Consider the following 27999-nt stretch of genomic DNA (forward strand, 5'->3'; position numbering starts at 1 on the left):
TTAAGTCTCAAATTAAGTTCTCATTTTCTTTAAAACAACATTTACATTGCGGTGCTACATGTGCCCAACAAAAGCAAAACTGCGCGACATAAACTTCAGAATGTGAAAAATTGAAACTGAAATGTGATGTACATCAATTGGCCATGGGGGGCAAAATAAAGGCTGGGATTGGTTAAGCCTAGTATATCCACTAGTTTTACTTTGAAAGGCTCAGGACGGAGATTAAGAGTTCGCATGATACATTTAGCAGAGTTTTTATATTTATATAAATACAAAAAGGTAAGAATTCTTTGAGAAAATTCACCGAAATAAAAAAGCATCACTTGTGTTTTCTTTGATAGAGAGAATAACCGACAAGGGCAGACATAAGAAATGTCCATAGCACCTGCAAACAAAACAAATTGTCACATAAATGGACATCACTATTAAGAGAATGATAATTTCATTTTAAAAAAGAAAAAGAGAAGATGTAATAGACAAAGATAAGGAGTGATCCAAGTGAAATATTATTGTGGGCTAAGAAGCGCAGATACAAATACAAGACACATACGACATGATACAAACTGCACACAATACACATATATTTCATTATAAGAAAATAATAATGCTTTTCTTCATTTTCTACATTACACAATACATACAAATATTTTTTTGATAAATCACACCATGTGTATATTTCATTATACAAAAATAGCAAGAAGTCATTTTTACATCTATATAATAAGGGGGTTGAGAAGCCATTTAGACATCAGGTTTTAGAAAATGTCTTAGATTCAATTGGTTAGAAGGGGGCTGAGATATGACATGTTACAAGCATGCACACAACACGACAAGGACACAATAAAAATAGTAAGAAATCATTTTTACATTCCTTTTATTTTGAGAACAATTGTGAATAAAAAACACTAATTATGTTTTGGAAATCTTTATTTATTAACAAACTGGATATCTTGGGCTTTAGAATTCCTAAAATTCACAAGTCTAAAAGAGGAGGGGATTAATAAGTACAAATCTACATTTTTATTTTACCATTGAATCTCAAGTTATTTTTTCCCGAATTTGCAATGTGTTTCATGTGTATCCAAGCGATGAAAACATGTATCCATCAAGTGTTCAAAGTGTCCGGTTCAAATTTTATCCATCAAGTGTTCAAAGTGTGTCTAGTTCAATTTTTTTTTAAAAAAAAATAAGAAAATAAAATAGGACACGTTCGGAGGCATGTGCAACACATGTTCAACACGGACATGGCACCTGCTTAGAGGTTTCCTAGATTGTAGGTAAGTAAGTAGGAATTACTGTATTGATTGTATGCCACCGTTCGAGTCTCTTGATCCTTGACTGCATATCTTCAATTACGCCATCTAGTGGAGAAACCTCCCGACTTGGTGATGACTCTGAGGCTGTACTACTGCCCTGTTTCTCCATGCCAATATTACACTGAAGGATCAGAAAATGCAAAAGACATGCGAAAATAAAACTCATGCTTGACAGTGACATTTATAAATGCAAGCAAAATGCACATTTTAAAGGTTCTTTTGAGGTTTACATTCAAAGTGCCCGTGGTTGTCGGCTTCATAGTAAGATTATGGTAAGAGCATCTCCAATGGCAAAGGCTATAATAGCGTTGCCATTGCTATAATTTGGCAATGAATAGTAAAAAATGGTAGAATTATAGCTATGGTGCTCCAATGGTTAGATGCCATTTTGGTAGAACCAAGCACAAAAACTGACGGTTTTTATGTTTGGTTCTACAAAAATGACGGTTTTGCAAAAATTTATCTATTCTGCTGGGAGAGAGGGAAGGAGGAAGGGAGGGAAATAGTTGGTTTTGGCTGAGTTGGTGAATATGGCAGCTGCCAAAGCTTGTGCCAAGCTTTGGCATTTGCCAAATTTGGCAGCTATCATATTCACCATTGGAGCAACACTGCTGTTATATTATAGCAATGGTAGCTCCGATGGCAAACCATTGGAGTTGCTCTAAGAAGGCTTCTAATGACACCACTGGTGTAGGGAACACTCATGTCTTTTGTTCTGAAGACATTTTTTAATAGATTGAATTGTACTAACACTCAGATGCAATACCCAATACCAAGTAATTAATTTGAAGGGTTTAATCAGCAACCCCTGTAGTGTGTGGCTGGCTGGGCATGAGAGAGTGAGAGATACTATTGAGATATTATTTTTTACTGCCAAAAATTGCTAAAACAACTAGCTATATATCACTGTATTCCAATCATTATAGGGCATTCCTCTGTGAGCATTCTGAGTGGAATCAACGCTCACTATAAATAAAAGCTTTATAATATCTTCCATATGGAGACTTGGCAATATCCATGAACAACCGTCAGAGAGTCTTGCACTCTGTTACATTTATTACAGCTGGATAGTCTCTTTGTCAATAATTCTTGACATTCGTATTTGGGCTCATCCTGACAACTTAAGCTTTGGGGACTAATAGTGATCTAACATTGCATGTGTGCTTTGGCTTGGGAGCAGAATTGGAGGCTTTAGCTAGTGGCTATGGCCTTTTCTTCAGTTGCCGGAAGTGAGAAGGTTGTTAGCAGGGAAGGCATGTTCATTTGTTGTTGGCAAGAGATTGGACAGAAGTGAATTAGAAAGAGAATAACAAGCAAGAACACAATTAAGTTGACATTAGTGTGGCAGCCAAAATGGCATAGAAAGTATTAATTGGAAATTAATTTTTAAAGATATTTTTAGATTTTAGAAAATGGTGCTATGTTGGCCAAAAACTCATTATTAATAATCACAATACCATATGCATAAGAAGATATCACAGAAAGTTGTATCCCGAAAGAAATAAAAAGGACAAAATAGCTTCTAATAGATGAGCAATCTGCTCAGTTATGTCTATGTAATGTATGCATCAGCCTGCTTGCAAACAGTAATGACAATACATACAAAAATGACATCTAGGGTTCTGAACCACAGAAAGAAACAACAACAACTAAGTTTCTGAAAAAAAACTCAATCAATATTCATTCATCAAGTGGTGAGTGTCTTCATTACACAATCCCTATATGTGTGTGTGTGTGTGTCTTCCATAGCCAATAAGGAAATTTTTTAGAAAATGAAAAACAGATAAAAATGGAAACGAATCCAAAAAAACTAGATCTCTAAAATTACTAGGCTTCCAATTGATGCCTTGTAATATATCTTTGTCCCTCCCCTTCCTTGATCCCCATCATTATCATTGAGTGATCTAAAACTCACACTCAAAAAAAAAAAAAATTCTGAAGTTTAAAATAATAATCTGGTTGTAACAGAAAGTGTTATTCTACAGCAACCCAGCATTTCTTACTATGAAATATTTTTAGTTCAAACCCTTCGTAATACTTACTAGTCACGTTAAACTTGAAAGAGTAAAAACACAATAATCATCCATTCAAATAAAATACAAACGGTGAAAGCACATAGAAAAAAACAAAGACTGAAACCTCAGTTTAGCTAGTCGTCCAACTCAACCTAACTATTTGTCTTGCTTAGCCTTTGCTTCTGTGCCCACGCATCACCATGCTAGTGTTGGGCTTGTAATACACGTGCTCTAACATGCATTAATACTTCAGGAATATATCTGCTTATAATATTATTGACTTAATTATTTCTCCTTTTTGTGCTGAACTAAATTCACCCTGCCCGGTGTACTGCCTCCAAAATGTGTTTGTGCTGGTTTCAGGAAAAAAAAGTTTCCCTTTTCAAGGTGGATCCAGGGTATTGTAACCAAAGGCCAATGAGGCATTTTATTTATTAGAAAACAACTGAATACGAACAACTTAGAGCCACAGAACTTTATCCTCTTACATATAAGTACTATCAGCACCAGAAGACCCAACAACAACAATATTAACAGCGAAAATTAAGTTCTTAAGCTGGGGGTTGGGTTATGAATGACCACTGAAATTCATAATATATCCACAACAGATAAATCATTTCATGGTATTGACGGGTGGCTCTCTCTACGACACCATTTTTACTATTCAGCTATCAACTTTCGAACAAACATCAATTATCGGATATCAATTATTGAATAAGGCTTTTGTTCGGAAGTTGATATCCAAACAGCAAAACGGTGTGTACTACGGCAAAGTGCGGTATGCTACTAGAATTTCCCAGTATTGATAGTATCAAGATTGTGGGAAATTTAGTTCTTGACCTTATTCCAAGTTAAAAATTACAATTGAACTCCTTCCCAGATTTTAATGAGAGTTTAGATTACATGGGACAGACATCTAGATCAATCGATACTGGAGAAATGCAAACAAAGGAGTAAAACAGGTATGGGATTGTCAAACAACATAAACTATCTAACAAATGTATAAGAAAACAAGGATCTCTGTTACAGGTGCCAATGATCATCGGGAATTGAAGAAGGTTTTGGTTTTCCTGGATTTGTAGATTTCTTGGGTCACAAACGAAATTCAAAACTCTTTCATACTATCAGATTCTAGACATCTGTGCATTTTGAATATCAAGAATGTTTCAGGATTCTAGAAAGCAAATGCTTGTTATGTACCTGAGATTGTATAAATTCCACAAGTTCCTGCAATCTTGAAGCTTGCTGAGTATGAATCCCACTGGAGCTCCTCTCTGGCGGAGGTAATCTTTCCAGAATTATTTGAAGGTAACTCTGACAAGGACAGTATGAGAATGAGCCATCAATTCAGGCCATATTAAGACATAATGGACTCAAAGATGCATAAACAGAGGCAAAACCTTTGTAGTATATGACCCATCCAGCTGAAGTGTTGAACCAGCAGCAGCTGCAGCCTCTTTATTAATTCCTTTGATTTGTATGTAAGGATTAGGGACATCTTGTAGATGATCAACCTCAATAAGAAGCTGAAAGGACAACAAATTTGCAATTCAAACGCAATTAATGCAAAAAGTTGGATTCAAACCCTAACATACATACAAGAAGATCAAACAAAAGCCAGGAAACAAATTGCACGAGCAGGAAAGCTCAAGACGTCCTTGAGCACCATCATCAAGCATAAATTTTAGAAACAATGAATCAAATGTGAACTTAGAAACAATACACAAAATTAAGAATCGATTTTCAGCATACCTGATTCTCAACAAGGAAACATTACTGATATAATTTAGAAATTCAATGTTATTTAGCAAGATGATAGTAGTATTTACAGAAAACAAAAGAACATTAAGGTTCAAAAACATCTAAGAAAAATTGCATTAAATGAAGAAAGCATTTACCAGTCAGTACTGTTGGGAGTTAAGAACACAATAATACCACTTTGGGTTTATTCTAAAGAAATAGATAATTAAAAGAAGATATGGAGTCTAGAACCTTCATGCACAATACTAATAAAGTTTCACTTATACAAAGACATGGCTCAAGCAGCACGTAATATGTTGGCAGACACGAAAGAATAGTTCCACGGAGGGCATCTTCCTCTTCCTGGCAAATATTGCCACCTCCAACCTGCCAAACAGCTTTCAAATCTCTCTCACAGGCACAGGCACAGGCACAGGCGCGGAAACGACACGACATGGAGACATGATACGACACAGATACACAAATTTTCAAAAAATGTAGGATGCATGGGGGAGACGTGCAAAACATATGATTTTATATGTTTATTTGTTACATTGTCTTCCTAAATGTGCTTACCGTATTGGGCTTGAATTGCTTTTATTGAGTTTGATCTTTGATTGAGAGATGGTTTTGATTTCTGAACACGAAGGTAGCAGTTTTCAGGTTGAATAAGTCATAAAAAAAGCAAATAGATCTCACAGGTTCCATTGAAAAAAATCATGATTGTCAGTGAAAAGACACGTAATATGTTGGTAGACTAGAAATAATAGTCCCAAGGAGGGCATCTTCCCCTTCCCGACAAATATTGCCACCTCTAACCTGACAAACTGTTTTCAAATCTCTCACGGACACAGACACGTGACACGACACGACACGACACAAACACCCATTTTCAAAAAATGTAGGATGCATGGAGGATACGTGCAAAGCATATAATTTTATATATTTATTATATGTCATAAAATATTTATTCTTATCAAAATCACCAATCATATAGATGACCACAGAAAACTAACAATGTCATAGAAAACTAAGGAGCTGTGAGTAACTTGGGACGCACAGGGGACTCTATACCACAACATATAGATCACCTCATAGAAAACTAACAAGGTCAATTCCTTTAATGTGATTGACATACCATGCCACTACGGAACTGAACTCTAGCTTTACCTATTAACATTTGTATATTGTGGTATAGAATTTCGGACCATCATAAAATGAGTACAAAAAAAATGTGTACTGTGAAATGTTGAGATGGGTGAGTAGTCAGAAGAAATCTAAGTGAGCCAATACAATTTTAAATTATTGTATCAGTTCCCCACAGCTCATAGACAAACTCAATGGGAGAACCAACTTTTTTCTTTTATGGAGTCAAAGACAGTCGACTTATGACCATGCATAGTTCTTACAGAAAGCATCATCTAAGCATTCAAGTAGATGCTTATGACCATGCATGCATGGATTCATGTACATAAGCAATACAAAATGATGTTTTCAAGCATCATTTAAGTATTCTTGTCGATGCTTATGACCATGCATGCATGGATTCATGTACACAAGCAATACAAAATGATGCTTTCAAACAATACAACAGTAGTACAGCTGTTAACAACTGGCAAATATACATATCCCTATAACAGAGTTCACCATTATCAACACAACGAATTTTAGTGCATTTAAGAAAATTTTGGAATATATGCAAAAAGCCCATTTTGTATTCGAAAAAGAATGACCAAATAAGTATACTATTCAAACTAAAAGATTTGCCCATTAAAGCATTAAAGTAATAAAACCTTTCCATCTTGGTAGATATATGCAGTTGCTTCAATGTAAGAGACAGCTTGATACCTGAAAATGGAGAAAGATTAAGCATAGCATGCCAAGCATTAAAATTAAATCTGCAGGCAATCAACATAGAAAGAAAGGAAGGAAATGAAAGGAGAAACAAAAGGCTTTCTGAAACTGTCAATAAATTCTGCATGTAGTACAAATAGTCCCCATTTAGCAGTGGAAACTTTTTTTGAAGAGCTTTTCATTTAAAATTTCTGTAGAGAAGGGGTGGGTTATAAAGAGGCTTGGTATATACTATTTGATTGAAAACACCTATGAAAAATTTTCTAATGCTTTTCTTGTTATAGGTAAATAAATCCATTAAAGGTGGCAAAAAAGGGGCATAGCCTCTGCACACTGGGATTATGAAAAAGTACAAAAAGATGAAATCAACAAAAGCAAAAGATGAGTCACAAAACTTCCTTTTTATCCAAAAATAAAAACAGTGTAGAGGGTCAATTTTGAGTCTATGTATTGCCAACTCTACATTCCAAAGGTATTGATTCCGTACTTCTGCTCCCTCTAAATGCACAACATCAAGCAGAAAGGCACTACTACCATAGATGCTTTTATAACTTTTGTTTAGCAACAGCCTCCTACCCAACTCATAGAAATGAATTAACAAGGCTAGCATAACCTAACCAACTCCAAAAAATAGTCTGAAGCCATGTTGCAATGCAACAAAAGTTGATTAGTCTGAAATTAAAACATCCAGGAATGCATTACAATTCAAACACCACTGCAACAAATAAAATAGTTCTTCTAAGACCAAACTGCTTCAAGATTCCGGTCATCTCCATGTGCAAAAAAGGCTTATGTTCTCCCGCATAAATGAACAATAAAATTGCAGCCTCAAGTACATCTCCTCAATATCACCTTTACAAATGCATCTCTATTTATAGGTGTACATGTAATGTGGTGATGAAGATTATAAGGTGGGAAGAACAAGCATACGATGGGGAAAAGCATCCATTAGTTTCAGAGATTTCAAAGGTATAGATTTAATTACTTAAATATGTTGCCAACACTAGACCATTTGATTATGTTTTTCAAGATTTGTTTCCACAATCATTTTGAATAGTAAGTATTTGTTTTTCCTTATCAAAAAAAAGAATAGTAAGTATTTGTTTTCTTGACCGTCTTCTTCTTCTTTCTTTTTTTTTTTCTTTTTTCTTTTTTTGCATCTACTTTTTATTTGAATTAATTTATACAGAAGAAAATACTCCAAGAGTTCCATGTGCCGTTGTTTAGGTGGTACTCCAAACAAATGAGAAACTACAACACACACTAAATGGGTCATCCTATGTCTCCTAACTTCCAAACAACTGTGAGTCAATATATCTCACCTGTAAAATGTTCCACTACGTTATTCGATTGATGCACCACGTAGGTAATGTTAGTGCTTCAGAACTACGAAATAATTACCCTTAACATGGATTACATATGTACAATTTCAATTCAATCTATTCTGTATAACAAAAAAACACATGCACAAATTTTTTTCTGCGATGCCTTCTTTTGTTATTTCACTTTTGTCCTTTTACCCTTTCCATATTTCTCTATTATACACATGATGTCAAGGTTTTCAAATGAAACATCAATTAATTACCTAAATATCCACCGTCAAATGAACCAATCAACTTCCTATTTGCTCAAAACTTTTTCCTTTATGCTTATTGCACAATAGTTCGTTTTAACTTCTTTATCCAACAGCAAAAGGAATCGATCTAAAAGGAAATCCATCTAAAGAGGAGCCGACATCCTTTACCGCCTTTAGAGATGAAAGACAATATTTAACCAGAAATCTATTGGTTTTCGAGACGGAAATAGAAATGCATTGTGTCACTATCCTTTACAGCCATTAGAGTTTTGAGATGGAAATTGAAATGCTTTGCGATTGTAGCCAAAATGTTTTGTAGGGCCAAGGATCTCTATTGGCTTACAAAAAAGTAGCAAGAATTTTTGTGACGATAACTAGACTATGAGAGGGAACGGCTTTGGAGAAGGGTGGTGGTTGCTAAGTTTGGTGTGGGAAGGGGGGGGAGTGGTGTTCGGGAAGGGTGGGTCATTCTCATGGTTGCGGTATGTGGAAAGGGATTTGGTTAGGTCAGAAGGCATTTTGGAGGAGGGTGAGGTTGAAAGTTGGTGTGGGAGATAGAGTTCGTTTTTGGCAGAATAGGTGGTGCGGTGACTTGTCTTTAGAGTTTCAATTCCCTTTGATCTTCGCTATTGCTGCTGATTGTGAGGCGTTGGTGGGCGCTGTAAGGGTTGGGGAGGGGCAATTGATGATGTGGAATGTGTAGTTGCGTTGCAATGCCCAGGATTGGGAACAAGATCAGTTGGTGGAACTTCTGGGTTTTTTAATATGGTTTGCATCTTGGGAGGATAGGTCAAGATTCCTTGATTTGGGATTGTTCTACATCCAACGGTATTTTTACTGTGTCTTCATTCTATGGGACGCTTGTTCAGGATATGTATGCACATGATGTCGCTATGGTTTATCTGTGGAAAGGTGTTTGGGTGCCGAGCTCACCATCCAAAGTTGCCTTTTTTGTTTGGACAGCGAGTTTGGGCGGTATCTTGACTATTGATAATTTGATTCGTCATGGGCATATTTTTGTGAATTGGTGGTCTGTGCGGTAGGGCATCGGAATTAGTTGACCATTTGCTTATTCATTGTCCAGTCTCTTCTCGTCTTTGGATGCTTGTGGTTACAGTTTTTGGTTTAGTTTGGGTTCAACCGGGTTTTGTGTTTGCCGTTGTGCAAAGTTGGGTAGGGGGAGGGTTGGGAGGAGGCGTCGAAAGGTTTGGCTTCTTGCTTCGCACTGTTTGATGTGGTTGATTTGGTTGGAGCGTAATAGGCGGGTGTTTCAAGGGGTGGCTCACTCCATTCCTTGGTTAGAAAGGCGGCTTCTTATAGTTTTGTATAACTGGGTGACAGGTTTAGTAGATCCAGATGTGTTGGCTTTTGTAGATTTTGTGGAAGATTTGATTTGTTAATTTGGTCGGGCTTCTGAAGCCACTTTTGTATTCTTTTGCATCATCTTGATGCTGTCTCAATAAAGTTTGGTTATTTATCAAAAAAAAAAAAAAAGATTCATGGTGTCACAATGGAAGAACTTAAATTGAAAAATTAACATAATGTGCAATTGGTTTGATCTCTTTATTTCCATTGATTCAATTTTCAATGTATAAGCTTCTCATTTATTTATTGCTTTTTTAAGTGCTAGCCTTCTCATTTATGGAAGAATCATTCAATGCACTAAACAAGGCATTCCCACCTATAAGGCTGTAAGTGTATCTTCTTAACAGTCCTCATATGATTTTTCTTCTAGATAACATCATCTCAAGGCATTCCCTTTTGTCTCTGTACTATTCCATTTTAAATTACAATGGAGAGGCAAGTCACTTCCCTATTATTATTTCATGTCATAGCCTTGGTCAATACTCACTCTCATGTGCTTTTTCTTCTAAATAACACCATCTCAAGACCTTCCCTTTTGTCTCTGTACCATTCCATTTTAAATTACAATGGAGAAACATTAATCAAGGCCTTGCTCAATGCTCAATTTCTCCAAAGTTTCACAGCATTCTCAGAAGTTAATACAATCATAACCACAGATGTTTTCCTGAATGAGCAAAGATGTTTTGCTGACCAGCCATACAGAAATTTCTGAGTGTTTATAATCTTAATGTACAGCTATGAGAATTTAGATACACCATTTTCAAGCATTATCGAGCCCAATGAACACATACAAACCACAATTCCTTTCTGTTCTACATCTTTCTTGAGCACTCAAAACATTCAAAACTCTACTTCGCAGATTACTTGTGTTAGAATTTACCATAAACCTACCACCACTACCACCTCACCTACTCCACTAAACCTAACCCACTACACCACTACCACCTCACCTACTCCACTAAACCTAACCCACTACACCACTACCACCTCCACTTCACCTACTCTCCACCTACTCCCAAACACACTCCTATATAATAGGAATCCTTGTAATTGTAATATACACAACATCAGATATCAATCAATATCAATCAATAATACATAAATTCTTACATGGTATCAGAGCAAGGTTAAAGATCTTGGTGTTCTTCGCCTTCCGGCGGGCGGCAACCTTGCCTTGACCGCCCGCCGGACCTCAACCAATTCAAACCTCTCTCTTCCTCTGTGTCTCTGGCAGCTCAGTTGAATTCTTCAAAATCACCACCTTCTGTCCTTGATCTCTTGTTACCTGAGAACAAACCCGAAGCATTTTTGGGGTTTAACAGAGCTTGCAGCAGTGTTCATGAGTGGTGGCACATCATAACCTCCATCAAACAGTTTCCTCTTTTTGGTAGGCCAGTCCGAACTAGCAACTTCTTCATCACTTTTCTCAACCCATTCTCTTCTATCTACAAATCCTGGGTCTGTTAATCGCATGGATTTGCGTCTCAGTTATCAGCGGTGGTGGGGTTGTAGAAGCTCGAGAACAGAGAGAGTTCGATTACTTCGTCTTGGCTCTACACTGGCCCGGCACTTTCTGCCGGAGAACCCACCATTGTTGTTCCTCCAATGGTTGTTGTAGCGGCTCAAATTCTCCAACCGAGTTTACAATCCGTGGATTGTGGTCTAACTACAACGATGGAACCTGGCCTGCATGTTGCACTGGATCTAATTTTGATACAAAAGAGATCTCCACATTGCTCGATGCCCTAGAGAAGTATTGGCCATCTTTAAGTTGTGGTTCTTCGTCAACCTGTCATGGTGGAAAAGGATTATTTTGGGCTCATGAGTGGGAAAAGCATGGGACCTGTTCGTCTCCAGTTATTCGAGATGAATACAATTACTTTTTGACAACCCTCAACGTCTATTTCAAATATAATGTCACAACTGTTCTGAATGCAGCTGGAATGTCAGTGGGTCGATTCAACTTTTCATGGGGGGGGGGGGGGACACACAGCCTGGTTTTCCAGAATAACCACACACACCCACCCCACTTCTTCTCTCTCTCTCTGCGCACCTCATCCAGACCCATTCTTCTTTTTTGATTCCCTCTCACACACTTTATTTATTTCTTTCTTTTACTCCCTTTAACTTTCTGCTTTCCCCTCCTTGTTCCCCACTTTCTTTATTTTATATATATATCTATATATCTCTTTTTATTCTATATTACAAAAAAAAAAAAAAAAAAAAAAAAAACAAAAAAATCATCTCTCCTCCGTTTGATTTCAAACTCCATTATTTCTATTTATTTTCTCCAAACCACTTTCCTTCTTTCCCCCATCTTTCATTTTTGATTTCACATATATTTTTATTATTTCTTTCTTTATTTTTATTTCACATTATTTTTAATTTTTTTTTAATTCCATTCATACCATCTAGCTTTGCACACCAAACCATATTTTATTCATCTCCGGGATCAACTCCGATCACAATTTTACACAAAACAAAAAACAAAAAAAAAACAAAAAACAAAAAACAAAAAAAAAAAAACAAAAAAAAAAAAAAAAAAAAAAAAACCAAAAAAACAAAAAAACATACAAACAAACAACCACATTCACAGGTGGGATTTTTTCTCTACTCTGCCGCCGGTCTTTTCTTCTTGCCTCCGTCCTGGGCGGCCCTTGCCGGTGTTGCCTCCGTACTTCCTAGGCCACCAAGCAAGTTGCCTCCAGCCTGCTCCTCCACTGCAGCATATGGTGGCCCTCCAAATCGGAACATCACGGTGGCCTTCCGCTTAAGCTCCTTATTTTCTGCCTTCAGCACACTTATCTCTGCTCGCGCATCCTTATACATGCGTTGGAGCAGAGCCAGTTGGGCGTTTAAATGCTGCACTTCATTTGTCCTACTCTGCAGCCGGTTCGACAAATTTGTGACCGCCGTCATGCTTTCCACACATGCCTTCAAAGTATACTGATTGGCTTCCACATCTGACTGCCCTGCCATTCTTTGCTCCACAGACCGCATCGGAAAGTTCAACGGAGTAAACTCCGGGGCGCTTGGTTGAGTTTCCAGTGCCACCGCACCAGTTCTCTCTCTCGTTGACTCGTTGAGGTCGGGAAAGAGGGTGAGCAGCCCGCGGGAAGACGATGAAGCCATTTTCTAGGCAACAGAGTGTTACACAGTATCTCTCTCAGAAATCTCTCTCAGAAAACAGAGTGTTACAGAATCTCTCTCAGAAATCTCTCTCAGAATATCTCTCGCAGGTTTTTTGCCTCAGCCTCAGCCTCAGCCTCCGTCTTATAGCCGAGGCAGCCACGCGCATCGCGCGCCTCTTACCACCAGCCGACAAACGGGCGCGCCAACCAAGGCACTCACGTGCCTCGCCATGATGCCTCCGGCACACCTTTTGATGAATTGGGCTCGCCTTTTGATGGCACGCTTTTTGAAAAATTGGGCACACCTTTTGAGGGTGCGACTTTTTATGGGTCCGACAAGACTCTGTAAACTGTCCCGACATTGATTCTGGTTAGCTCCTTCATGGGTCCGACAAGACTCTGTAAACTGTCCCGACATTGATTCCGGTTAGCTCCTTTATGGGTCCGACAAGATTCTGTAAACTGTCCCGACATAGATTCCGGTTAGTTTCTACAAGGGTCCGACAAGACTCTGTAAACTGTCCCGACATAGATTCCGGTTAGTTTCTACAAGGGTCCGACAAGACTCTGTAAACTGTCCCGACATTGATTCCGGTTAGTTTCTACAAGGGTCCAGCAAGACTCCGTAAACTGTCACAACAACTGTCACAACATTGTCTGCTACAACGGTCCGACATGACCCCATAAACTGTCTTCTACATCGGTCTGACACCGCCATCCAGTGTCCTCTACAACGTTATGACACCACCATCGAGTGTCTTCACCAATGGTCTGACACGACCATACAGTGTCACCTATCCTCTTTTATTTTTTATGTATTTGCTTGTTTTGTTCCTCTCTTCAAACTCAAGTTGGTTAATTTCTATCCTCCTTGAGTTTGCGGGGGGCTGTTAGAATTTACCATAAACCTACCACCACTACCACCTCACCTACTCCACTAAACCTAACCCACTACACCACTACCACCTCACCTACTCCACTAAACCTAACCCACTACACCACTACCACCTCCACTTCACCTACTCTCCACCTACTCCCAAACACACTCCTATATAATAGGAATCCTTGTAATTGTAATATACACAACATCAGATATCAATCAATATCAATCAATAATACATAAATTCTTACAACTTGTATTCCCAATCTCATCAAGATTGCCAAGCAATCAAGCACCAATTCTCATAAACCAAAGAGCTCTAAAGCATTCCATTAAATAATTACCAAAAGCATCAGTTCACCTTGTTAATTTTATCATCATTCACCAGAATTCACAATCATTACTCTCCATGTAACTGACATAATCAGATCTGTATCTTCCATTTTTTCAAAACTAGGAAATGTGAATACTGTTTACCATCATCCTTCATATTTAGCTCATCATGAAGTTTACCATGTGCAACAAATTAGCCACATTTACGTAATTAAAGGCTCTCTTAAATTGCGTGCATGGTCAACTATGCTGCACAAAATGAGGCAGAGCAAGTAATTTTCTTAACAAACAAGGCTTCATACACTCGCACTTGTGCAAACAAAGGTGCACTCTTTTCGAAGAATCCAAATGAAGGTCTAACAGGCATCTATCAAGTGTCAAACTATCAATACTAAGAACCATCCTACATATTGTAACTTCTTTGCTACTATTTCAAACCTACAAAGTAAAAGAATATTGCCGCAAGGAAACAACGATATGCGGCTCACATGTCTTTCTTTTGTTCTGGAAATCAGGATAGCCAAATTGGCTCAGTAAACTGTCTGTCATCTTTCCAAAATTTCCAGTGCATCACAAGAGAAACGTGTCTAAACCATTGTATGAAGAGAACACACCATAACAAATTCCTACCTCGATAGAAAGTATATTATGAATACCAGACAACACCCCCCCAAAAAAAAAGCACTAATAAATAAAAAACAATGAAATCAGCTAATGTATGACTATGTGGCTTACCCAAGGTTAATAAGGCCAGCAACTGTACCGATGCTGATGTCAAAATCCACTTTCGGTTGAATAATAAAATTCCCTTCTCTTATGGGCTGACAAAAGCATTTCATAATCCAAAAAGGATCAAACATTCACTATGATCCAAAATGTATTAAGGAAAATTAACATTACACAAATTAAAATTTTCAAGCAAATTAGACCACAAACCTCCCGTATCAGCAATGCAAATCTTCCCTCACATATTCTAACTCTTATGCAGTCACTCTCTTCTAACTGGCCATTAGCAGGTATTCCAGGAAGCCTAAAGTACATGTCAATAAAATTCTGAACAGAACTACATAGCTTTGTACGGTCAAGGATTCTTAATATGTTTTGATAAGTCACCTGGTATTGACAGAATCAGAACGGTGTGTCAAGGAAAAACCAATTTACATGAGTTCTATAAAATGGACTTACTTGCTTGTAACTTTTCAATACAAACAATGAGCTCTCAGGAGAAAGCACAGGATCAAAGTCATTACGGATTTTGAGCTGCAACAACATAAAAGACAATTGTAGCATCACTTCTATCTCACAATTTATAACCAATATTAACAAATAAAGGCAACAGGGCAATAATGTTACTGCTAAAGAATAATTCTAATAATTAGCAAAAGATAAGGCAATGCATGCATATAAGAAATTATCCACCATAACCTGCAGTGAGTAATTCTAAAGGTTTGATATTTGTAGTCACTACATCAATATTATCCTGGTTTAAATCTCACAAATATCATATATCAAAATTTTTGGACAAAATTATGATACTTCTGAATCAATGATAAAAAAAAATTAAACTGGATTTGATAAAAAAAAAAGTTCAAAATAGTCAAATATAAAAAAACCATGGCAACCTTTAAAATATTTCAGAGTGAAAAATGATTTTTCTTTCTTTGACAAAAAAACATGAAACAATAAATTATGCAACAATAATAAGCCTCAAATGGTTTCGAATCTACTAACATGTGCATGAACAAGAAGTGGTTCAATGTGCAGCTGGAACATTGGAAACACTGTCGTCATAATGTCATTTTGGGACATAAAGCACCCAACTCTACTTTTGTCCCTTTGAACTCGAGAAATAAGATGTGAATGAACACCTCCAACCTGTTTTCAAACAACCGGTTATCTCATAACAAGTATTTCTACTTATCCAAAAGAAATTGATACAGATAACGAGAAACAAGAAGGTTAATCAACAAAAAAATAAAATATAAAGCCACAGAAATGAAGTGGCATTCATCCTTACAACAGCAATCCACAAGTCTAGTGATTTTCTGATATCAGGGTGCAAAGCATAAACCCCTTCAAAAATGACCTAGTCAAAATAAACAGAGAATATTTTCAGGAATCAAATCATCAGATACTTGAACACATATCAGATACTGTTTTATGATAAAACTGTGAATACAAGACAAACAATTATCCTCTCACTCCACAGCGTCAGACTCCAACAATTCTTTAACTTAAGATCACAAGATGATTAAGCAGCATATTAAACTCAGCTCTCAATAAGGTGAACCACTCAAAATATCAGTATTAAACAAAGTCAACATAAAAGAAGAAGGTGCCCTGAGTCCCTCACGCCTTCAAGCGCATGGAATAAGTTGCCTCGAGGCTGCTACCGAACTATTTTATTTAATCCCTTCTTGCTGACATTTGCATTTGTGTTAAGTGATGAGGAGGAAGGTACTGCAATTTTATAATGTACCACTCCACAATCTTCAGAAACTTCAAGTTCCTTGAAGCCACTCCTTGTGCCAGTCTCCAAATCAAATATAGGCACTTCTGTTCTTCGCGAGTACCTTATGCCATCAATATTCTGCAAGCATGTCACAGAAAAAAGACCATTAGCAGAACAAAGTGTCAAAACCCGCAGTCAAAATACGTGGTATACATTTTCTGGTATTTCATTGTGTAATTTCAAACCATATTCAGATCATTGCCCACTTCAATGTTCGAAAGTTCAAGAAAATGTATCCTTGTGATTGCCAACATTGTCACAACGTGGAGATATGATTAAGACTTGTGAAAATAAATTCTAAATTTGGGAGAAGAAAATTGAACAAAAAGGCAGCACTGTATCTAGTTACCAAATTGAAAATAATTGCACATCCATCAATTACTTTTCTGGTTTCCACACAATTATCTGACCTCAAATATAAACCATATCTTAATCAATATCTGCATCCCTAATATAGAACCTAGAAATGACATAAAGTGTCATTCACAACTATATAAAATTAGTCCTACAAACTGTTGGATAGCTTGCTATACATTGTCGGACCAATTTCATAACAACTTAAGCTTCAGGGAACATTGGTAATCTAGCTGTTAAATCACAAAAGCTTAGGCTATTGGGAAATGGGCCCGACGATGTATTTCTTTCCAACACTAGCATGGTATCAAAACTCAAGTAGGGGGAAGGTTTTGGGTTCAAGTCTGTGTGCATTTGTTTCCCATTTGCATTATACTTCTCTCTATATATGGTTGTTTGTATCTCCATGTGCAAGACGGGGATGCACATGAGGAAGAGTGTTGGATAGCTTGATGTACATTGTTGGGCCCCATTTTCTAACAGATTAAGGTTTTGGGGAAATTGATGATCTCACAGAAACAACACTGATTTAAGAGAATGAACCATGAAGGGTAGTAAAGGCAATAATCAACAAATAAAGAGAAGACTGTCAGCCCCTAAATCAAGGGCCTATGCATTAAACACAAATTAAAGAGGAAAGAAATAAAGAGATGTATGTAAAAATAAAATTAGAGGGAATATGGAACTATATCAAGAAAAAAGACCAACCACAATAGGAAGGAGTATACATCAAGGAAAGAATTGGAAGAATTTGGAAATAAAAGAAGTGATATGAATATTTCTAATAATATTGATTTTCTTTTATTATTAATTTTTGTATCTAAAGTTGTTCTCAGTCTGAATTGTGTCAAATGCTTCCATATATTTTTGTATATTTCCATCCATAAAACCATCCTTGGTTGAAGAAAAGAAACACTAATGTGGTACAACTTTTTTCACAAATTAGGTACAAAAGTAAAGTACAAAAGACCCATTTCCCTCACATATCAATAGATTAATAAATTACTCAACTCATTATTTATAAATAGAGAATTGGAATTTTGGAGTAATTAATTCTTATTCTAAAAGCTGCTAGAAATGAATATCTCTAACAAAGAATGATATTCAAGTAGGCAAAAAATCTTATGTTTATTGACCATTAAGTGGAGGGCTTTACCAATAGAAAAGTAGGCTGAACAATCCATAATAGTTTTAAATGAATAAACCTGTTGTTTCATCAAATTTCTAAAAGAATTAGTGGTCTACAAACTTGCATATCCACTTAAATGTAGCCATTTTATTATTGAAGTAGGCAAACAATCTTATGTTTATTGGCCATTAAGTGGAGGGTTTAACTATAGAAAAGTAAGTTGAACAATCCACAATAGTTTTAAATGAATAAACCTATTGTTTCATCAAATTTCTGCAAGAATTACTGGTTTACCAACTTGCATATCGACTTAAATGTGGCCATTTTATTAAACCAGAATTTATAACCATGCCGAGAAAACTAAACAATACATATGATATGAAACAGAAACATAATGTCTTACTTTTGAAAGCAACGCTAGATCAAGAGAGCTAAATTCATCATACTTGAAGTCCTTTACTTGATCAGATTTGTAATAGCTTTCAAGGGAAACAACTTCACAGCCAACAATATTTGCCATTTTGCGAGCCAAACTAGTTTTTCCAGACCCACTTGGACCGCCTAAAACAACAAAAGAGACATATGAAACTTTAAAAGTTCAAACAATTGAACCACTATATAAGGGCGTACCAAGAGAAGAAATAATTTTAATTCTTTATTCTTTAGCTTTTATTCTTCACAAGGAAAATTAAAAGTTCCATAATTTAAAATCAATTCTAAATTTGGTAATCTATATTTCTTATAGCCTTAATTTTATGGTAAGAAGTTGCTTTCAATAAACAAGATGGAAAAACATTGACTCAACTCAATAAAGCACAATCTTTTCAAGTTGGCTACATGAGTTTTGGCACAACAATAAGTTTGCTAGAACTTCATTTATCCAACATGTTAAGGTTTTAAGTAAAAGTGGCAACCGCCATAACGGTAATGGTGGCGGCAACTGGAGCAGTGAGTGTTTACCTCTTTGCACAACTTTAGGAAAACTTAGCAATACACATGTTTTTATTTCATAATCACATTTAGTAGGGTTCAAAATGCTTTGTGGTGGGTTTTGTTTAGGTTTCAAATATGATCCAATATGAGGTTAGATTTTGCACTTAACCATGTCTTCAAACTATTTGAATAGCATAAGAGTAGTAATGCTGCCAAAAAGCTTTGTTTCAGAAAGGGCATTGTAGAAGACAATCACAATGAATGTTTGGGGTTTGCTTTTTTGGTGGCTTTTTTTTGCTTGTTTGTTTTTAGCAAGGAAGCACGGGTGCGGGTACGAGTACGGTACGGGTACGAGTGCGGGTACGCCGATTCGGCAAAACTCAAAAAAAGTACGATACGGGTACGGCTACGGTACGCCGATATTTTTTTATTTATTTTTAAATATAATTTTGATTAAAGGATCCAACCTACAAATTAAAATTAAATATCAAAACTAAAAAAAGAACTACTCATTTTCCTATAATTTAAAACCATTAAGCGTTAAAAATAATATTTGTGAAATCTCTCACTTTGATATGTTATGCACTGTGAATTTGTGATCATAATTTATTTTTAAAATCTTTCTTTATGCTCATCAATTTGCTATTTTTATAGGGTGAGACCAAAGAAATAACAGGAGACCAAAGAAAGATTTAAAGTTAATTACCAACAATAAAGGAAAAAAATTCTCAATTGGTGCAGGTTGTCAATTGCAATTTGCATAATACATAAAATTGCATCATTCCCAACAACTACTAATCAACTAATACAGTATCAATTTTTAATGTTTTGTGCATAAACTTTAAAAGTTTGTTATGATTAAAGATTTTATAAAGAAATTCTAGGAGGATCTAAAGTAAAAGCATAATGCATAGTCATACACAGAATTACCCTTTATAGGCCTTGTTATTTTTTTTGGTTTAAATTGCTTTTTAAAAACATTAAAATCATTTGTTGATATGCTTCTACAATTTATACAGACAAACAGGACAACAGAGAAACATCAAAATTACTGATCTGCAAGGGCACCAAAAAAAATAAAAAATAATAATAATAATTGCTAATTTGCAAGGGCAAAAAAAAAAAAAAAAAAAAATTGGCCTTGACGTACCCATGGCGTACCCACGCCGTACCCATGGCGTACCCATGCCGTACCCGAATAAGCCAAACGTACCGGACCCTCTTTTGCCGTACCCGGTACGCGTACCGCCGTACCGGTACCCGTACCCGCACCCGGTAAGTACCCGATACTCGTACGGCACTATTTTTGGAGTACCCGTGCTTCATAGGTTTTTAGTCTTTATTGAACTTTTTTTTTTTTAATTTTTAAAAAGCTTTAGGCTTTTGGGTTCTCTACTTGACTAGACGGACCAGAAAAGTAGTAAATAAAAAATTTGAAAATAAGTCCAGAAATTACCCCCAAAAAAAGTCAAAAACAGTTGGCTTTTTTGGCTTATTTTTGGCAATCACATTCAGACCAGTTTTCTTGAGAGAGAGAGAGATCTTACCAATTCCAACTATAACTGGAAGCCCTTTATTCTCCAACAGAGCCTGAAATAAAAGACAGTCATGAAGTTTGGATCTGACTAAAAGACAAAAGATAAAAGACTCCCATAGACTTGAAGCTCCAAAGTCTAAAAGTTTTCCTCCCTACTTATCTAATAACCCTTACCTGTATTGCTTGAACAGCAAGAAGCAATCCCCTATCCAAGTCATATGAATCAGGCATTGGAGCAAGCTGCAGGGCATCCCTGAAAGAAGAAGGATCTGTAGCTGTTTCATGAAAGGAGTTGAGATAAATGAAGAACAGATAACACACCCAAGGTAAAGTTCACTTAACAATAATGCTGGCATGAGAAATTTTACTTTCTACTGGTTGAGAAAAAATACCAGTGGCAGAGCCACCAGCAAGTGGAGGATCTGGTGAGACGAAATGCCAAGTTGCTAGTACAGGTTCCATTTGGGATTTTGTTGGGGATCGAGTCCATGGCTGAGATAAATCTTCAAACACAAGGTTCGAAGCAATTCGAAGAGGCTTTGGTGCAGCAATCAACCTTTCTTGAACAATAGTGGCAGATGTATCAGACAAAAGTGGTGGTGTATTAAGGCGTGGTACACCTGCAAGTGAGATGGGGATTAATTGAAAAGAGAATAACTGATATGAAAGATGAAAAAACCAAACAATTGTATGTAATACAGATGGGGTAAAAACAATAATGAAATTATGCCGTTTCCCAACCTCTTCTTTCAAGAATCATTTCAAGGTATGATTTAGTGATCCATGGCCCATTTACACCAATCCTCAACGCTTCTGCTCCAACCGTCTACATGAAAGAAACATAATCAAGATATAGCACAAGTTAAGACACAAGATTCTTTTTTGATACAAGAAAACATCACTAATTCAAACTTCATCAACTAAAGTTTGTACCATGCAAAGCATGAACAGAAAAAAGACCTATAACAAAATAATAGTGAAAAGAAGTATAAAATTAACTGCAACAACAGTAGAAAGTATGATGAGAGGAAGATTTATTGTCTGGGAAAGATGCTAGCCAAATTATAATGCACATCATTTAACAAATGAATAAAACTATGCAAACAGAATATGAATTCAGTACAGCTTAATCATTTAAATTAGGAAACTAAGCAATAAGAAAACAGACAATGTGGAACTTTGGTATGTGAACTCAGGAAGTCCCCATCTTGCAACAGTATTTATAAAATTAACAGCAGAAATTGTAGCCTTGTTCACCATACGGAATCGAGATCTTTTGACAAAATATTGTACTAAGAAAGGTATTGAGCAGCAAGAGGTTAGAAGCTATGTGAACATACACATTAAAAATGTATTTTGGTTGTTGTCATGGTAGGAATAGTTAAATGACCACTGACAAATCAATTAAGAGTAGTAAGAGAAAAAAGCAGCTACAATAGTTTGGCCTTGTAAAATCAACCAATAACCATGCAACTATGAAGAATTTGATGTGGTCCAAGTGTTACATGGTCTTGGGTGGAATTCAACCCCAAAAACTAGTTGTTGAGATAAGAGTGCCCTCACGCTTATATATTGCACATTACTTTTGTAACCAGGCAATGTGGAACTTTCTTCACACCCTCCCACAAGTACAACATGCTCACTCGGCAACACTTCCCGCCTGTGGGCTTGGGACATGCACCCTACCCATCCCTAGGTAATTTGGCTCTGATACCATTTCACACGATGTTAGGTAGAACTCAACTTAAAAGTCTAGCTATTAAGGTGAAGGTTCCCTCAAGCTAATATACTTCACATTACTTTTGTACTCAAACAATGTGAGACTTCGCTTCACACCCTCCCTCATGTAAAGCATGTTTACTTGGCAACAACTGTTGTGTGCACGCTAAGACACGCACCCTACCCACCCTAGATACTTCGGCTCTAATACTGTGTTACACGGTCTTGAGTAAAACTCAACCTCAAAAGCTAGCTGTTGAGGTAAGGATTCCTTCACGCTTAACACCAAGATGCTATGAGGGCATGCAGAAGTCCTAGAAGGATGTTGGATGACATAGAAATGACAAAAATAGGATTCAGGTTGCCAACTAGCAAAGAGCTTTGTTGAGTTAAGTAATGATGCTGAAAAAAAGCACATACCCTCATGTTTCTAGCTTCCCAGTTTTCAAGACAACTCTTTAAACAAAATTTTTTTTTACACATGTTAATATATAAATATAATGCTCCTTATATATGCCGATGGGGAACAAGAAGGAATTTGAATGAAAAATAAAAAAACAAGGTTTAACATTGGTAACAAATTAAACCCAAAGTTTTAAATCGTATTAATTTAAAACTTAATATTTGGGGTTTAATTTAAGGTTTAAATTGAGATTGGGACCAAATCAAAATATTGAGGTTTATAACCCTTTACCTTCTACCGCATCACCAAAAAGATGTGTTAAAATACAAAAAGCGCTACATGCATCACCACAAGTACCGAGCAAAACATATTCATGAGAACAATACAACCCTTTACCTTCTACCGCATCAATAAGACAGCAACAATCCTTTAGAAGTGTTAAAGAACAATATTTAATACTGAATTCTAAATAAAATTTCTAGCAAAATAAATAGTTCATACTTTCCTATTTGTGCCCCTCAACACCAAGTATGTCTCACCCAGAGAATCAATGGTTTCCAGGGATATTGAAACATTGCCATTGCTAACTGAGGTAGATGCCCGTTTATAACTGACTACAACAGTGTACCCCAAAGCCAGCAATCCACCGAGGGTCATCCGTCCGACCTGTTCCAGTTGTAAAAGAAGAAGCATGAGAAGAACCATCCAAAGTCAATGAGCAGAAGAAATTTATGCAATAAAATAATGATATAAAAACAATGTTATAAAAATTTTCCATTAGAAAAAAATGCGTCTAAATAGTGGTAGCTTTTACATCTATGCTGATGATGAACATAAAAATCCCCAATCTCATTGGAGGATGAAATATTGAGGATAAAGAGCCTCACCCTCTTGTAATAATCCCACATCACCAACCATAAAAATATTAAACTATCATAATATAATCTCTCTTGACATTCAAAAAAATGGACCTAAAAACCCTATAATAAAAAGAAAGAACTAAGTGGAATCATTTTTTTTTAAAACCTAGGGCAAAATCCTGTTTACCCCTTTTGTTGTTTTCGCCCAGAGCAATTTACCTCCCCGACATATGCAAAATACCCTAGTGTTATTTTGGACTAAAATGCAACCACTAACTCTACTAAAAAGTGGTGTTGAAAAGGCAATGATACCCCTCTCCAAATATTTAAGTGCAGCAATCAATAGTAACACTGTTTCCAAAAGATCAATCCCATCCTAACTAAAATGACATACACACATATATAATATAATAGTGAGAAGAAATGTCTCACCTCAAACTCAGCTTTTGGCCGGATAATGTAATTTTTGTCAACAATCCTCTGGTCACCCAGTGATAGATAATATCTGATACCAGATTGCCGCACCTTAATCCAATCATTTATTCGGGCTTCTTCGCTAGCAGATGGAGGCCTTAAGTACATCTCAATAAAACTGAAAGCAAAATGCAGTATAATTAAGCAGCCACATCAACTATTGTTTGATATTAAGGTAAGAAAATCCAGGCAATGGAACAAAATTGCCTACAACTCACTTATCCATTATCACCTCCTTCCCATGTAAATTAAAGGCTGAATGTCCATTTGGTGACTGCTACAAAAGCATAGCATATTAACTTAAAGAAGATTGTAGTCTATTTTTGCGAAGAAATGACGAAGAAGATTAATGGCAGACACAACAGAGATAGTTTCAGACAAATCATAACAATGTCATGAGAGGAGAACAACAGACACAACAGAGATTCCAGCGTATCCTCAAAGATAAGAAAATCAAAAATCGATATATCATAACAAACCTTGCAGCCATATGTTCAACTCATGTCATGCCATTGCGTCATAATGATATAACAGGAAAGAAAACAAAACAAGAAGCTTATGCCTTATAGCTCTGAAACAGAAAATGTATTTCATCTTTTTCACCACATATGGGGAACTTTAGGTTCCAAAAGTTTTTAAAATAATAAAATAGCATAAGAGGAACAGAATAATAGCAAATGAATTTTTACCATCTTTTGCACCAAAAAATTATAATAAACAGGTGAATAAAATAAGGGGAACAAATTCAGCATGGTTGTTTCCTTTTTTGTTTGTATATGGTGATGCCCCCTTCAGGATTTTTTGTTTATAAAATATTTCTTCCAAAATTAGATTTCCTTTTCATGCCAGATTTGTTGAATTGAATGGCCTAAGAGTGAAGTTCAAGGGCTTGGCTTGAAGGCTCAAATTCCATCATACCAGCAGTTTATTCATCAAGTCTATTCTCAAGCCTATATCTTCTTCTTTTGTGTTTCTTTCAGTTTCTTTGATAGCAGAGGCTCTGAAAGAGGTGCAAGGGATGTGTGAACATAAGCGAATGTTGGCAGTCTATCAAAAATATTTCCATATACTAAACTAATCTGATTGAAATCACATTGATACTAGAGGCAAGCTTTGTCAAGTTTTTATAGACAACTGAAAGAAAAGAGGAAGAAGAAAAAGAAGTTTCAATATAATACTTCCAGACTACCCCCAGAAAAATATTCTAGTTAAAAGTAACTGCAGAAAATAGAAAAACAGGTCCAACTGATTACGTGGATGAGCAGGAATTATAATTACACAAGTACATAATACTTACGAACCTCACTTTTGCATTTGAGCTTGTAGATTGGCTCTCTAAATGATGAAACAAAGCTGTTATTAATTCTGATCTGCAGGATAAATGAATCATATCGTGAATCGGAAGACAAATTTAGAAGGGGTAATTCTATTTGCACACCATAGAAAATCTCAATACACAAACAAAGGTCAAATGTTCAGACATAAACTGAACAGGTAGAATTTCTCATTTAGAAGGCCAGGATATTGAAACACAAACCTGAGCATGATGAATGTCAGGCTCGATTTGCTTTCTAAACAATGGGAAAATACTATCGATAAGATAGTCCAATGAACAAGAATCTCCAATATCATATTGAACTTTGGAAAGAAGACTAAAATGAACACCACCAACCTGATCCACAAATTTATAATGCATAATTTCTTATAAATATATATATTTGTTTGATAACTTGGGATAGTCCTATGCAAACTGCAGTATAATGCTAAAAAGGAAATGACAAATAAAAATTTTACCACTGCCACTCGAATATCTAGCAAGGAGCGCAATCTTGCATGAAGAGCATAGGTACCATCAACTATTACCTACCAAGCATAAAACAAAGAGATCACAAGCTTTTATGGTTGATCAAGCAGAACATTATACGCATACTTACCACCCCCGATGAACTCTCTATTGCTTTAGAAGCAACATGTTTTTTTTCTTGGAAATCAAATACTGGAGTCACTATATCTTTATCACTTATCAAATCCTATATCAACACAAAAGCCAGTTTAAAATAAGTGAACATAAAAAAATTACTTATATCTAAGTAATGTAATCATTGTTCTAGCTCACATGAGCAAATCAGAAAACTCTACAAACCCAAAATGAAACCAACATTTACAAACACAACCCACCCCTACTTAAAATAAGAACAGAATGAAGAAAGCAAAATCATTCAATCCACAATGAGCAACTCCCAGGCCAGTACAACTGTTCATAACTACTATGAGATGTTCTCATATTTCTAAGAACTAGGCCAAGAGCTTTAGTATGATCCATCCCAACCAAGTAAATATCAGTTCAGCCCCAAGAAAAAGAAATAAGAACAAGCTACATACCTCAAGATTTTGAACTAAAGTAGCAAAATCTATTGAATGCAAATCGTTCCCGTCATCAACCCCAACTCGATAGTTCTCCATCGATACAACAATACAACCAATCACAGATGCTACCTTCTCCGCTAAGCTTCAGAAGCATGAAATTCACGTGCTTCGTTACAACAATTTGAAGAAATGACAATTACCAAATATATAGGCAACCAAAAAATAAAAAATAAAAATAAAAATCCTACCTAGATTTGTTTAAAATCATTGAATGAAATGATAAAATAAAGCTATGAAGAGCATGCATACCTTGTTTTACCCGACCCACTTGGACCACCAATGCCAACTGTTACACGACCTTCCTTTTTTTCTCTAAGTTCTTGAATAGATTTTACCAACAAGTAATACCCACGATCGAAAGACTGCAGAATTCTCAAACCGACCATGATCAGGCCACTAAAACAAAATGTTACATGGGAACTGAGAATAAAAACCCAATTACATGGCATGCACATTAATAAAGACTACATTCAGAACATAATCATCTGCAACTGAAATACAGATGAACTTGTCCAGATACGTACATATGCAATAAAACCCAAATGAATAAATTCAAATTTCCAGTGAAAATAAAAAGTGAATCAAACATCTGCAAAAACTTGAAAAACCAACACTTCATTTTTTTCTCTTAATTCTTGAATAGATTTTACCAACAAGAACTACCCATGATCGAAAGATTGCAGATTTCTTAGGCTACTAAAACAAAATGTTATATGAGAATTGAGATCAAAAACCCAATTGCATGATATGCACATTAACAAAGACAGCATTCAGAACATAATCAAGTCCAACTGATACGTACATATGCAAGCAAACCCAGATGAACAAATTGAGATTTCAAGTGAAATCAAAAAGTGAATCAAACATCTGCAAAAATTTGAAGAAACCCAGATGCAGAACAGGTACAAGAATGATTAAAAGAAAGAAATTTTTGATTTTTGCACACCACATGAAGAGGTAGGGATTGGATGATTGAAGATGAAGATGAAGATGAAGAAGTAGAGGGTTGTTGGTAAAAATCTCGACCCCCTTCTTGGAATACCCGCTGCACCACATTATCGTCCATGGACACAAACCCAATACAATTCCAGAGCTTGTCTCAATTGAAGAAAAGGGGGAGAGAGAATTTTCGATTGCTTTCTGGGTTGTACTTATATGGATACATACATCATGATGTATGTATGTATACTGAGATTCTTCACCAACAAACAAAAACTCCCTCGCTAGTGTTCCTTCAGTTACAATTCTCTTTTTGCTTTTTTTAATAAAGACAATGGGGATTTTAGACGCAAGGGAAAGCAATGGAACACGGGGTTTTCTTTTCTACTACTACTAGTCTCTTTCCTCATTTTACTCCTGGGATATATTCAAAATCTCAGGATTGAGGGAGAACCTCATTCATGGTGTGATGAATAATCATCAGAATTTATTATTATTTTTA

General features: G+C 36.1%; 2 protein-coding genes across 32 annotated transcripts; one reads left to right on the top strand and one right to left on the bottom strand.

Annotated features, from left to right (window-relative positions):
• On the bottom strand, positions 1–27972 carry LOC114297069 (P-loop containing nucleoside triphosphate hydrolases superfamily protein). Of its 31 annotated transcripts, none has more exons than XM_082870743.1 (26): positions 27505–27972; positions 26808–26920; positions 26514–26640; positions 26066–26161; positions 25926–25994; positions 25669–25803; positions 25433–25501; positions 24350–24405; positions 24090–24249; positions 23299–23463; positions 21417–21501; positions 21068–21295; positions 20850–20944; positions 20686–20728; positions 18609–18766; positions 16690–16800; positions 16228–16296; positions 15942–16085; positions 15396–15470; positions 15147–15323; positions 14946–15031; positions 6865–6919; positions 4732–4857; positions 4532–4645; positions 1297–1413; positions 1–385 (listed from the first exon to the last, which is right to left on the bottom strand). In XM_082870743.1, the coding sequence occupies exons 1-26, from the start codon at positions 27622–27624 to the stop codon at positions 320–322; spliced, it is 2859 nt and encodes a 952-aa protein (XP_082726869.1). In that variant the 5' UTR covers positions 27625–27972; the 3' UTR covers positions 1–319. The 31 variants fall into 31 exon arrangements, with proteins under 31 accessions (XP_082726869.1, XP_082726866.1, XP_082726861.1 ...); XM_082870740.1 differs by having other exon boundaries at positions 1297–1419; XM_082870735.1 differs by having other exon boundaries at positions 1297–1437.
• On the top strand, positions 8883–11962 carry LOC145790385 (uncharacterized). Its single transcript, XM_082868117.1, has 5 exons — positions 8883–9042; positions 9148–9269; positions 9371–9540; positions 9586–9706; positions 11273–11962. Exons 1-5 carry the CDS (start codon positions 8883–8885, stop codon positions 11945–11947), a joined length of 1248 nt encoding a protein of 415 aa, XP_082724243.1. The 3' UTR covers positions 11948–11962.
• Positions 27973–27999: the final 27 nt, after the last annotated feature.

The sequence above is a fragment of the Camellia sinensis genome, chromosome 5 (assembly GCF_055761805.1).
Source record: "Camellia sinensis isolate YWXY chromosome 5, ASM5576180v1, whole genome shotgun sequence".
Taxonomy (NCBI): Eukaryota; Viridiplantae; Streptophyta; class Magnoliopsida; order Ericales; family Theaceae; genus Camellia; species Camellia sinensis.

Coding starts and splice junctions, on each gene's coding strand:
- LOC145790385 (XM_082868117.1), top strand. CDS start 8,883: ATGAGAGGGAACGGCTTTGGAGAAGGGTGGTGGTTGCTAAGTTTGGTG. Junction 9,270..9,370: donor CTTCTGGGTTTTTTAATATG/GTTTGCATCTTG, acceptor ACGCTTGTTCAG/GATATGTATGCACATGATGT. Junction 9,707..11,272: donor TTGGGAGGAGGCGTCGAAAG/GTTTGGCTTCTT, acceptor AGTCCGAACTAG/CAACTTCTTCATCACTTTTC.
- LOC114297069 (XM_082870732.1), bottom strand. CDS start 27,624: ATGGACGATAATGTGGTGCAGCGGGTATTCCAAGAAGGGGGTCGAGAT. Junction 24,409..25,432: donor AGCTCAAATGCAAAAGTGAG/GTTCGTAAGTAT, acceptor ATGCTTTTGTAG/CAGTCACCAAATGGACATTC. Junction 386..1,296: donor GGTGGCATACAATCAATACA/GTAATTCCTACT, acceptor TTTTGTTTGCAG/GTGCTATGGACATTTCTTAT.